Source organism: Gamsiella multidivaricata (genome assembly GCF_025024155.1).
Source record: "Gamsiella multidivaricata strain RSA 2152 chromosome Unknown BC939scaffold_23, whole genome shotgun sequence".
NCBI classification, from domain to species: Eukaryota; Fungi; Mortierellomycota; class Mortierellomycetes; order Mortierellales; family Mortierellaceae; genus Gamsiella; species Gamsiella multidivaricata.
The window spans coordinates 389,409-402,071 of NW_026251731.1; the positions used below are offsets into that span (position 1 = coordinate 389,409).

At 47.9% G+C, this 12,663-nt stretch overlaps 4 protein-coding genes across 4 annotated transcripts; 2 read left to right on the forward strand and 2 right to left on the reverse strand.

The window, feature by feature from the left end:
* Positions 1-668: 668 nt before the first annotated feature.
* On the forward strand, positions 669-4,124 carry BC939DRAFT_120633 (4'-phosphopantetheinyl transferase superfamily). Its single transcript, XM_051549988.1, has 4 exons — positions 669-1,197; positions 1,991-2,170; positions 2,644-2,841; positions 3,520-4,124. Exons 1-4 carry the CDS (start codon positions 904-906, stop codon positions 3,745-3,747), a joined length of 900 nt encoding a protein of 299 aa, XP_051413598.1. The 5' UTR covers positions 669-903; the 3' UTR covers positions 3,748-4,124.
* A 2,098-nt stretch (positions 4,125-6,222) lies between these two features.
* BC939DRAFT_395715 (uncharacterized protein) lies at positions 6,223-6,744 on the reverse strand (the record flags this gene model as incomplete). Its single annotated transcript, XM_051552241.1, has 2 exons — positions 6,223-6,478; positions 6,611-6,744. 2 exons carry the CDS (start codon positions 6,742-6,744, stop codon positions 6,223-6,225), a joined length of 390 nt encoding a protein of 129 aa, XP_051413599.1.
* A 123-nt stretch (positions 6,745-6,867) lies between these two features.
* Positions 6,868-8,713, forward strand: BC939DRAFT_447786 (putative mitotic spindle checkpoint protein). Its single transcript, XM_051555150.1, has 5 exons — positions 6,868-7,201; positions 7,334-7,349; positions 7,653-7,783; positions 7,941-8,327; positions 8,442-8,713. Exons 1-5 carry the CDS (start codon positions 7,117-7,119, stop codon positions 8,612-8,614), a joined length of 792 nt encoding a protein of 263 aa, XP_051413600.1. The 5' UTR covers positions 6,868-7,116; the 3' UTR covers positions 8,615-8,713.
* Positions 8,714-8,735: 22 nt separating this feature from the next.
* Positions 8,736-12,172, reverse strand: BC939DRAFT_527887 (acyl transferase/acyl hydrolase/lysophospholipase). The gene is made up of 9 exons (XM_051561436.1): positions 11,562-12,172; positions 11,358-11,446; positions 10,923-11,245; positions 10,606-10,824; positions 10,391-10,485; positions 10,080-10,296; positions 9,847-9,986; positions 9,470-9,757; positions 8,736-9,354 (listed from the first exon to the last, which is right to left on the reverse strand). Exons 1-9 carry the CDS (start codon positions 11,979-11,981, stop codon positions 8,833-8,835), a joined length of 2,313 nt encoding a protein of 770 aa, XP_051413601.1. The 5' UTR covers positions 11,982-12,172; the 3' UTR covers positions 8,736-8,832.
* Between the last annotated feature and the right edge of the window lie 491 nt (positions 12,173-12,663).

A 12,663-nucleotide genomic window follows, 5' to 3' on the forward strand; every position in this document is an offset into this window, starting at 1 on the left:
TGTGTCCTTCTCCCTCCGTCTCCTTGCTTCCTCTGTTTCGTCCCCACAGAGAATGCGTGCTCACCTGAGGCTGGCTCATTGCTTGCGGACAGGTACAGGACAGTGTACTGCATTCTTGTACTATGGTGTTTCCTCCTTCCTCCTCTCCGAGTGCGCCAATGGAGCAATTGAACAAGCGTGTGTCCATCATCCCAGCCCAGGTTGAAATATCTTAAATACCGGACATACCGCGCCCCACGGCATGGACACCCCTCTTTCCCTCTCTCTTTTGAATCCTCCTTCCATTCTTTCTTTCTTTTTCTTCTTTTCTTCTTCTCATTCGTTTCCTCCATTCGACATCCCACATTCATTCACGGCATCCCGTCTTGAACCCCTCTCCCTCTCCAGCCACTCCCGACAAAGGACCCCCTCCCCTCCCTGGTATAGCTCTTGATCCCATGTCCCTCCATCGCCATTGATCGTCTGTTTCCTTCCCTTCTATGTGTTGTTCCCGCCAAAAAAAAAAATATATGTATAAAAAAATAGCTGTTGGTGTGTGTTAAGCTAATTATTTTCTATGGTCAATTGATCAAATTACGGCGGGTGCCTGTTTTTTCTTTTTCTGGGCACTTTTGTTCGTAAACAGCAGAGACTCATACTGGACGTTGATCACTCCGACAATCCATCTTTACCCTTTGCAGCAGAGCCTCAGCATCATTTTTCGCACTGTTGCTCATTCGTTTTCTCCCACTCTTTTCCACTCATTCCTTCTCCCCCTCGCGATCTGATTCCCCAGCCCCTCCTCCCCGCATAGGAAGCAAGGAATACTCTGGTTCTGTCCCTGTCCCTGTCTGACAAGCAGCTCCTCACCCTGGTCTCGCGTGCTGAAAAATATAACCATCGCTTTAAATAATTGACCCAACAATGCCGATCGCACGCTGGGCATTTGATATTCGGCAGCCGCTCCTGCTCGAGCATATCGAGCCATTGGTGACCTCGCTCACCGCCGACAACGGGCCTAACATCGTGCCAGTGACCAACCTGCTCAATTTCCTGCCAAAAATCGAGTGCGATCGCATTCTCCGGTTCCGAGCTGAGGATGACATGCGAAGGGCCCTGATCGGTCGCTTGATGATCCATGCCTTCTTTGCAGCCCACCATGGTTGCCACTGGGAGGAACTTGTCTTTTCCAGATCCGAGACAAACAAGCCTATCTTGGTAAGTACTGGCGTACATGCACCCTTGCGAGACGGATTGGATGGGAAAGTGGTGAAGGACATTAGGCTACACATCCATGCACAGATGTCAGCTAGTCTCTTCTGTAATCTCGCGAGATGTTATTCGTTGGCTATCATGTCCCGATGGACCCCTTCGGCGTTGTGTTATTTTTGTTTGCTGCTCTTCCCCACCCCCCACCCCCCTCCTCCCCCCCACCCCCTCCCCCTTCTGTGTCCAACCGCACGATATCCTCCGCCTTGCTCACTTGCTCTCGCACACACATCTCATTCAATCTCCCAGATCGTTTAATGTCCGTGACCACATCGATTCTCAACAGGCGCAAGCACCCCTCCCGTCTTCTCTTCTTTTGTCCGGACTAACCTTGGTGAGGATTGATGAGGAATGATGAAATAAGATGGTGCCTTGTCCACTGCCCAGTGCACACAGCTAAGGAAAACGTCATGCTGCAGCTGCGAAGCAAGCAGGAGGCAGGCAGTAGCGCCAACGACGACAAGGAGAACAACAACCCTCTTGATGGCCCCATCTGGACCTTCTCCTTCTCTCCTCCATCTCCCCTCTCCCTTCTCCTTTCTACTCCATTGCCGACAACCCAAATGCTTTTTGAGTTGGCACCATCGCTCCAAAAAAGCTTCTCCAAAACTCCAATTCCAGCACCGCTCCCTTCAGCCTCATTGGCGGAGAACTAGTTTCTTTTCTTGTCTTCATTGTCGTGAAACACAATGATGACTGGCCTCCTTGGTACTCACACTCTTCTTATCACTGTACACTGTAGCTGAAGCCAGATCACCTGAGAAATATCAGCTTCAACATCTCGCATCATGGAAATTGGGTCCTCTTGGTCGGCGACACCTCCGTGGAGAGTACGCTCCGTCTCGGGATTGATGTCATGGACTTTCAGAAGCAGGTCCCAGAAGAATCATTCGACACATTTTTACGCTGCTTCCAGGATCAGGTAACGAGGCCCTGTTGCATTTTATCTGATCCAAGATGAAGGAGGAGGGGGCACGACGACGCGTTTTCAAATGCTTACAATATGATGCTTCTTTACTCATCCATCGTCCTATCTTTATTCCTTTTCTCTATGAACTACCGCGCCTTTTCATCTGTCATCTTGGATTTCACCCAATTTCTCGCTTGATGCCCTTGTGGATCTGGTTTGTTGGCCATGGCGTCATTATGATAACCTTTGGTTATATTGTGTCCCCTACACTTTCTGATTGGCCGGCGCTTGTGTTGCCTTTGCCGTTTGCCCTTGGAACCCTCTCCACATACACACTCACACATACACGTGGTGCTAAAAATGCTTGGCTAACGCGCCTCATCCATCTCCATATGTACTACGCACTGTGCATTATGCGCACGGTTGCTCTTTGTTTGGTTTTTTTTTTTTTTTTTTTTTGCATGGATGCCAAAAAAAAAAAAAAGTTTACGAAAGGAGAGTTAGCGTTCATGAATAGCGCGCCCTTAGACCAGGACGCGTCCTCGAGAAGTGATGATCAATTCAGGCGATTTTACAGGCTGTGGTGTCTCAAGGAATCGGTTGTCAAGACATTGGGCGTCGGGATCGACTTTAACCTGCAGTCGTTCGAGTTTGTGATCCAAAACGAGGAAGAGGTTCTTGAGGTAATGAGGAATCACTCGCTTGTGAAAGAAAAAAAAGAAATAGGAAAAAAAGAAAAGAAGACATGGACAGGGAGACGGACAAGGATAAGAACAGGGACAGTGATGGATATGCATGCATTGCCAGAATGCTTTTTGTTGATTCTTTTTCTTCGCAACACGGAGGAGGACACGCGAAGCAAGAAACAAGGAGGTCGTGCAGGAACACACACAACCTGAAACAAATAAACAAACAAAAACAACAACAACAACAACAGCAACAGCAGTGATAACAACAGCAGCAGCGATAACAACGACAACAAGAACATGTGCATGCAGCTGCAGGCACGGTGGAAGGGAAAAAAAGAAGATGTGCGAAGAGGAGCCCACTAGCTAGACAGATGCAGGACATGCAGGACAACGAAAAAAAAGAAAAAAAAACAAGTCCAACAATTGTAGCGCCTACATCAAGGAGGGAGACACACAGCAACTAGCTTCAAAGGATGTCTAGAGTGTTTTCATTTCGGCTTTTCGGGCCATGTTCCGGTATCCAAGTCCAACCTTTGACTTTAACAAAACAAAAACAAAAACAAAAAACCTAATCCGACTAGGGACCTATAGCATTAGTTTCGTTGCTTTGCTTCTTCGTTCTGCAAGTTAACACGCTTTTTTTTTTTTTTTTTTTTTTTTTACGCTAATTAGCCAACGCTGTCAACTAGGATGGATGTGTATGTGCCTTCAGATCTGCTTCCTCGAGAGGGTTGGTTCTTTGAGGAGGCACTGCTGGATCAAGACCACTGCTATGCGATCGCGGCCCTGACGGATACGCCAGAGAGTGTGGAGCAAGGTTCGGTCATGGACGGATCGGTGATTACGCGATTGGATTGGAAGGAGCTGCTCAAGGATGCGGTTCCATACCCATTCTCATAATCTTTTTTTTTTCTGGTTTATTTTTTTCCTCTCGTATTTGCGTATGGCAGTATTGCGTTATGTCGTCTTTTTGTTTTATCTGCTATTCATATTTGGATCGCTTAATCCCATCCACTTTCATCTCCCCTCCCCCTCTTCCCTTTTTTTTTCTTGTAAGGACATTTGGGTTCATTTGTAAAGCAATAAAAAAGTTGTTGTCTGGGCGCTTCATATTAAGCTGCAAAAATATCGGTGGGTTTAGACACGTGTCACTTGGCCCGAGCGTCACCCCTTTGAGCGCGTGCATCAATTTTGGTGGCAAAGTGAGCACAAACGTAGAATTCAAGGGACCGAAATGAGTATCTTCTTTCCCCCCCCCCCTCCCCCCATTGTGCACAGCATCCTTGGCCTCATCCTTTTCATTTTTCACTCTCCTTTCAGTCTAGAGCCAGCTCGCGTAGTGTTGCTTGCATCCTGCGGTTGAATGCATAGCCTTACACGAAGGAGATTGGCCGGGACAATAGCACTGCTCCCCTCCAGATCGAAAAAAGAACCGGACTACGACGCGACTGACGATGACAAACCAGAGATTGACGAACTGGGCAATGGCAAGCTCGGTGACAAGGAGTTGGAGGATGGGAGAGCGTGGGAAATGCCGGAGACGAAAAGGTTCGATTTGAAGCGGGTGTCATTAAATAAAAAAAGTTGTGGGATTTAAAAGTTGTAGGTTTATTTTGTTTTTATCCTTCTACGGGGTCTTTCAAAGGATTCATTTTGCTCTGTTTTCAGAAAGTGCCTTTGCATCGCTGCTTTGAGAGGGTAGCAGCGATACCAATAACAACAAAGACACAAGGATGACTTTGAAGAAGAGGGTATACTCGAGATCAAGGGCGGAAGAACTGGAAAACGACCTCTACGGAGGACAGTTGCGCCTCCGCTTTATTGGAACCCAAGGGAAACAAGGGGGGCAAAAAAGAATAGACGTCATATGGCAAGTTATCGATGACTACGGCCGAGATGAAGGAGCAAGCATCAAAGTCTTGTAGCATGGACATGGAAGCACCCCATGACTACATAAAGGCAAAATCCACTTTTGTGTAGAAGCGTCAAGTGGCTATTGAGGCAGGATGAGCGCCACAAGGTCGGTTAAAAGTCTCCCACCGTGAAGGCGGACGGAAAGTACGCCCCTTTTCGGATTGCCTTTTCGACCGATGGCCTATGAACAGTGGATGGGATTTGATAAATCCATAGTACCGGACACTTGACAAACGGTTCGGTCATGAGAAGGGGAGAGAGTACTACGAAGATTCAGTGGTAGTTGGAATGGACCCTAGTGAAATCATCACAGCCTCGTTTTAGTGCAATCAGGGCTCTTAATGAGAAAGTTCAGTGGAGACACTGAAGATAAAACGCGCAGCCCCGTACTCGCCGAAGCAATGTCACGTCGGAGTTTTGCAGTGAGAAACCCCTGAAAAAGTCGTCGACGGCCGATCGTAAGGAAGAATGATATGATAGATGTGTTGTTGTAGACCATGGTTCCTGCCTCTGCCCGAGAGCCAAGTGGACCAACCCTCCATCGAACTCCTAAACATCTCGGAGGCAAGAGCAATCCCTACCTGACAAATTATTTCTCGATCTTGTCATCTTACAAGGTCTTCTAAGTGGCATTTATGGTTCCAAAAACTGCTCGAGAGGTGGGCCTGGGAAGGAATCAAGGAAACGCAGCACCACTCCATGAACCCATCTCGGCTTCACGAATTAAAAGTTATCAGAGAAAAGCATCGTAGGTACCTTTTTTACTTTATTTTTATTGCTAGTTACATCAATTAAAGAAGCATCGCACAAAGCTATTTCATTTGCAGAGCTTGTATTGCCATGAAAAAATCATACATGAGTAACCTTCTATCGGATCTCGTCATAGCTTGGCGGCAAATCCGAAGGAACTCCTTGCGGCTGCAGTTGCGGGTACGGCATAGGTTGCGGAGGAGGAGGATGTTGATTCCATGGTGCACCACCCCCAGCCCCCGAATATGCCTGCGCCTGGGTTGGTGTCGGGATCAACGGTGGTGGCTGCACATGTGGAATCGGCGCCGGTTGAGGTATTGTTGCAGATGTCGTCGCTGAGGGCCTTGGGAAAGATGTCGTGTCAATGGTTGTTGAAGAAGATGGAACGTATAAGGGCAATTGCTCCAGATGCTGAGGGACAGCGCCATCCAGTTCTGTAAATGAAGGAACGGAGAAATGAGGCGTGGAAAAAAAGGAAAAGAAAAAAGAAGCAAGCAAAGTTGTTAGAAAAAATGCTCCATGAGAGATGATAGGATTTATCGGTGTTTGCATGCATGGCGAGAAGGTAGAGAGAAAAGTACCTTGACTTCTTTCACGAAGAGAGCGGTACTGAGCATCAAAGTCGTGAATATCTATATACCGACAACATGCAAAAGAGGAGGATGACGACGTAAGTACACCGTTTTCTCAGGGCCCTCTTGTGATAGTCCATCATCTTTTGAAAACTTTACCTCCACTAGTGAACGAGATAGCCAACCGCGCGGGCTGTGTCAGCCCACCTCCGGGCACGGGCATGACCACGGCCTTAAAGACCGGTGCCGAGAACCAAGACTGGACCAGCTTGCTATCCTGGATGTTTTTCACCGGTAACGAGGCTGAGCTGAAGAAGGCTGTGGGTGCAGCGCACAGATAGACAATCCTCTGGTTCGTCAACATTAATGTCCCACTCTTGGAGGTGTATGAGGCTCTGTGTATGCGATGTGTAGGGTCGTCAAGGAAGGTGTTAGCTGCTGCAATTGGGGCCGAGAAGTCCAGAGTCACCCATATATGCATAGGGTTGCGCGCAGGAAAGAGACGAGGGGAACAAGGAAGTGCTTACCCAGCACCTGGATATCCTCCGTTGGAACAGTCGAGCTCGAACTTCACGCCCAGTTGGCGCAAAAAGATCGTCTCGTTCTGAAGAGGGACGATGTCCTTCGTGTCGGGGGTGAGCATGACCCAGTTGACAGACATGGCGGAATTGGGAAAGAGAACGTGTTCCTTCTGTATTGGGGCGCTGTAGTTGTTGGCTGAACTGTTGTTGATGCGGAAAATGAGGAAGAGTTGGGAGGGAATGCACAGTTTGGATGTTGACGCGCAGAGAGAAGGGTCTCACACGTTCTTCTGTCCATCCTGGTCTACTCTTGCGCCCAATGGATGAAACCAGTCATCCTTGCGGGGCGTTGAGATGCGTGAACGCTATTTCTATTCCACCATCGAAACCGCAACGCGTTCGACATCTCCTCAAACAAACGCTCTTTCGATTCGATCATCCAGAGGACTAATTACAGGGAACAAACAGTAACGCCAGGACACACCTAATCTCATACACACAGGATCGACATTATGATGCAGCAACAGCAGTTGGCGCCCAGTACCCGTAGCCACATCACCCTTCGGGGGTCCACCAAGATCATCGTCGAGTTCTTTGGTGAGTTGAACCCCTGTCTCTACGACGGTCTTCCTTGTCTCGGAAACTCATAGTATTTGTGGACCTGGAGGACATTGTGATCGCATAGCGGATTTCTACTGACACTGCTTTGTTGCCCTTTGTCGACTTTAGAATATTGCATTAATAGGTAACGCTGCTGACCGGCATCATTTTTTGACATCGGCAATACAAAGGATACGATAGAGGCAGGATGACAAACACGAAGGAAAATACCAGGACCGTGGACAGAAAAACCAAGCGTCAGGATGAATGAACAAACCCTTCGCGCCAAAAAGCAATAGAACCAGTTCCGATCCGACGCAGCACCATCACCATCACCATCACCATCAGCAGCATCGCAGCTGGCCTCTTTTCCTTTTACAACGATATGCTCACCCACCCCACCCTTTTTTTCCTCTGCACATTTGCGTTTGTCACCCGCATTGTCTAGTCTACTCTTCCAGCGAGGTCTTTATGCGCCAGAGTATTTTAAGATGACCAAGAAATATGGCCTCAATATGCTCGTCACAACCGACCCCGCGATTAAGAACCATATGCGACTGATCCTGAAGCAGGTCGAAGGTAAAGAGACGCTTTATACACTTTTCGACATTGGGCACATTGTTTTCGACTCGTGCTTGGATGCGGACAAAATTATGTTTCTCACCAAATGATCTCTTTCCTTTGTAATTTCTCTTCATTTATTTATTTATTGAAAAAAAAAAAAAAAAAAAAATAGCGTGGCTAATGGCCTGCAAGGTTGAGAAGCTGATCTTGGCCATCAAGTCCAAGGAAACAATGGCGGTTCTCGAGCGCTGGCAGTTCGATATTCAGAACACAAAGGATCACACCTCTGCAACATCATCATCATCAGCAGCATCTTCGTCCCCATTCTCATATTCAAGTCAATATCACAAGGAGAATATGGGCTACTCAGAAAGCAGTAGCAATATTGGCGATGGCATGGGAACAAACGCTTCTTCTTTATCATCATCATCATCATCATCATCATCACCACCGAAGCAGAAGCCTGAGAAGACTGAGAAGGAAATCCAGTCAGAGATCCAGGCCATTCTGCGACAGATCACTGCCAGCGTCACTTTCCTGCCAATGCTCGACGAAAAATGTAAGCGGCGCACATCCGTAGCATTTCAGCAGAAATATTGTTACGACAGGTTCTCTTCATCCTCATTAACGAAACGAGGTTTTTTTTTCCTTCTTTTCCTTTTTTTCTTCCAAGGTACGTGGACAATCCTGTGCCAGACTGAAAAGGACGCAGAGGTGCCGGCAACCTGGAGCGACGCAGACCCACATTTAATCCACAATGCAGAGCAAGTCAAATTGAGATCCTTCAGCACAAACCTCCATAAAATCGATGCTCTGGTCGCTTACCGCCTCCAGGACGATCTCTAAATCACTCATTCGCTCACTCTGTTTGTTTGTCCGTTCCTTAACTGACCTTATTTAACGACGCAAACCCTTTAAAATAAATAAAAACAAGAGCATCCCTGCATCAATCAATTGCTTGAAATGAAGGAGAAACACTTTCGCATTTTATTTTTTTATTTTATTTCTCGAACAATGTGATGGTTAATCGGCTTTGAAGAAACACGCTATCAAGTATTTCTGGTTCAGTCTGCGAACATGCCAACATCCTCTCGCTCGTCCATACCCATGCCCTCATCTTCCTCTTCGTTATCATCAACATCATCATCGCCAGTGCCGAGTAAACCCTTGAGGTTAAGCCGTCCATAGTCGCCGACAGATTCCTTGCCCAGCGTATACCGTAGCCCCGGCCACGAGGTCACACGCTTGTTCCGTCTATTGGATCCGACCGAGTATTCTGCTGCAGCTTCACTTGGGTTGAATCCGGCACCAAACGCCTGCATTCTCGCATTGACAGTGCTTTCGCTGTCCTCTGACAACAATCCTGAGATACCCGTATTCCGAGTGCCCCGGCCATTCGTCTTATTGTCCAGCTTTCCTTTGATATCAGCACGGCACTGGGCAATCAGCTGCTCGATTTTCATACGATTCGCAATCATATGCAGCTTCGGGAACGTCTGTCGCTCGCCCACTGTAAGACAGTGCTGGAGACGGTTCTCGTCTGGATCTGTGAGCAGCTGGAGCCAATCCGAAATACCAGACTTGGGCTATAAATTTACACAGGCAAAAAAAAAAAAAAAAAGGCATCCTAGCGTTAGTAGGATGAACAGGGAGCTTCTATAGCGAGTTATTGTATCATCAGACCTTGCGAAGCACACTTACAAGGATGGTAACATGTCCATCGAACTTCTGCAGCCATATCCATGACCAGTCTTGGTTCATAAACTTGGGCAACAGCTCCAGATCGCGAAGAACTTTGAGCCACTTTGACAAGTCCAGTTTTAGGAACTGCTCAATGGATGCAGCCAGAAATCCTCCACGCCAGCCCTCGCCAGACAGATGACTCACAGGTCGACCGACACTGCCTCTGGCGGCGTAAAAGAACAGATGAATATGGGGGTTGACCTGGGACACGATCGTGTAGTTGACGTTGAAGTGGGTATGCAAGGCCTAATCATGGAGCAGAGGGTCAGGGTTAAATAAACTGAATCACAATAAAGAGCGGGGGGTTTTTTTACCAGAGATGCTGCTCGCCTTACCTGAAGAGGAATATCAGCACGAAGAGAACCATCCTTGTATCCTCGTCCTCCGTAGCTAAACGGAACCAATGATCCATCCGCTCGTTTGCGCATCAACACCACAGGGTTCAGAATTCCGGGAATGGCAGCACTAGCGATAACTATTCAATATCACATAAATACCGTTGATTAGTACACTATTGGCGAATAAGATAGCGGAATGATGCAGCCATAAGATCGAGCAGTCTGCTTACCTGCGGACCAAATAACACAGTCCGGAGTTGTAAGGTAATTCAGCAGCTTTGGTGGAGAGTGAGGGTCGTATGGGATGACAGAGATGTTGAGGATGCGTCCTGTGCGCTCATATGCCTCCGCAAACGTCAATCCTCCCCTGGTGACCCATTGCATCTTCCGTGCCCAATCCTCTGAATCAAACCGTGCACCCTTCTTAAGCAATCGAGGGAGCCAGGTCTATAATATTCAATGAACGATACCCTTGTTAGACATGTTGTTTTCACAAGCAATGATTTCCATGTGCGTCTCGGCAAGGTCCAAGAATACATACAAAGATGTTATCAGCACAGGCTGTGAACTTGTGGGACAACTCAGGGACCAAGACTTCGTTTAGTTCCTTGTCAGTGCGACAGCATACCAAGGCGGCTGTTAATAGACATGGAGAGATAACGAAAAAAGAGCAATGAGCATAGTGCGTTATTAGTAATTTGAATTACTGACTTGGGGGTAATTCGAAAGTCAGCTTGATCATAACGTGAGCCTTACCCAACAAGGCCCCAGCACTTGTTCCAGTGATGACAGTTGGCAAGACTCCTGCTTGGAGAAGGGCCCGTACGACACCCAAATGGTAGTATCCGAATCCTGCTCCTCCTGAAAGACAGAGTGCTGTCCTTCCATAGTTCTTGTAGATGCTCTTCAAGAAGACCCGCTTCTCCTCGTCTGTCAGCTGCTTCGACTCGCTCACTGCCTGTAGTGATGCGGCCACTATCATATTCCAACATCGAAGACAATTGTCAGTATCCATGATGATGTCGGGCACAAAATCGGGCTGCAACTTGTTAACTTTGTCGCAGCCAACATACCTTCTTGAACATACTCCTCGATGGGCTTCTTTGTGCCATGATAGGTCTGCGAGTAAAGTCGTGCATTTTCAACGCCACCAAAGTTGGGCTTGACCACACCCTGTAAAGTATCCTTAAGCTCCTCGATCCTGTTGGCTTCGCGAGCACGATAAAGGTTCTTGTTGACCTTGGAGAGTAGATGATAGTCATAGTATCCAAAGTCTGGGTCGTTCTTCCATTCGTCCTTCTTCATATAGGTGTCGAGTTTTTGGGCAGCATCCTTCCATTCGCCATATGTCGATGCGTTCCTGAGATCCTTGCGAAGGCGATTCCTCCGTCCACGCCTATAAAATTTCATTCCCAAAGACATATCCTCCTGTTAGCGACTAAATTGTTGTTTTCTCTCAATAAAGCTGATATTTCTCCTGGTGAAAAGAGTGTAGAAAGATAACTTGCCATGTAACAAAGTACTCCCAGAAGTTTACGATCTGTCGGACGCAGACATAGATCCACATCTCCACAGCGATGATGCTAAAGATCAAGACCTACGTAAATGCAACGGTTTTAGTACAGCCAAACAGATCAATTGTAAAGAGAGAGAAAAGGGAGGGGGGAGCACGGATGCACGCAATCAGCGACTGATCTGAACAAGTGACATACCATGAGGGGTATTCTGAGAAGAGTGTAACTGTAACCGTTATACTGCTTCGGTGATTTGCGACTTCGTGCGCGCTTTGGAGGTGCTTGTTGGACGGGAATGAAGTCTGTTACGGCCGAGATGAGTTCTGCACCCGATTCGCTGTGGGCGTTTTCTTCAATGGCTCTTCGAAAGGCATCGATATGTTCTTCGTTCGCGAAAGACTTGTCGAATTCGGGGATGTTGTCGTCGGACTGGTGAGTGGGGCTAGGTGCCCTGGACGAGTGGTTACTGGAGTCTGAATGTGATGTTTCGTGGTGTTCATGATGCTCCTCGTCGTAGGGATGTATGGCGCCGCTGCCTGGGGATGCATGGGTCTTTTTCTTGCTTGGAGTCGTCTTTCGAGTCCTGCCATTCGACCCTGGGACGGTTGAGGCAGCCATGGTTGGGAGAGATGTAGAAAGAAAGGTTGCTTGTGAGAGTATGTAGAGAGAAAGCGAGTTGGAGGGGACGATGGGTGGCGGTGGTGGTTGAAAGGTGAAAGCGAAGTTGATGAATGTGAATGGTGAATGAATGGGGTAAAAAGGAATACCGAGACAGCCTTTTATGACAGCAGTCAAGCAGAGCAGCCAACACTAAGAAGGTTTCAATTTGATAATATGTATGACATACTGATATACGGAATTCATATGAACACCATAGGCATCACATCAGCCGCCAGCCAGGACACATGTTCCCAGCGCTACCCCATCGAACGCGGTCGCAGCACCCCATGGGCGGATCGCCATAAACAGCATGCAGCTCCAAGAGAGCAAGCCCTTGGCCGGCCCTTCTGCCTCTCCCTCAACACACACCCCCAAACCCCATCCCACCCCACCCCACTCCAATGGGATACACAATGCACAGACAGTGCAGCGCTATGCTGCACAGTCCTTTTTCATGCACAAAGTGAACATCCCGCTCTCATTCTCTTACTTTCGGTGTTCTCTTTCGATCGCTTTCATTTCCTTGGGGCTGCCTCGATCGCCCGAAGAGGGGAGCAAACAGACAGACATGCAGGCAGGCGCAGGCAGTACCCACTATGATCACCCAGCCTTGCTCGTGTCCGCCGACAACCGATGCTTC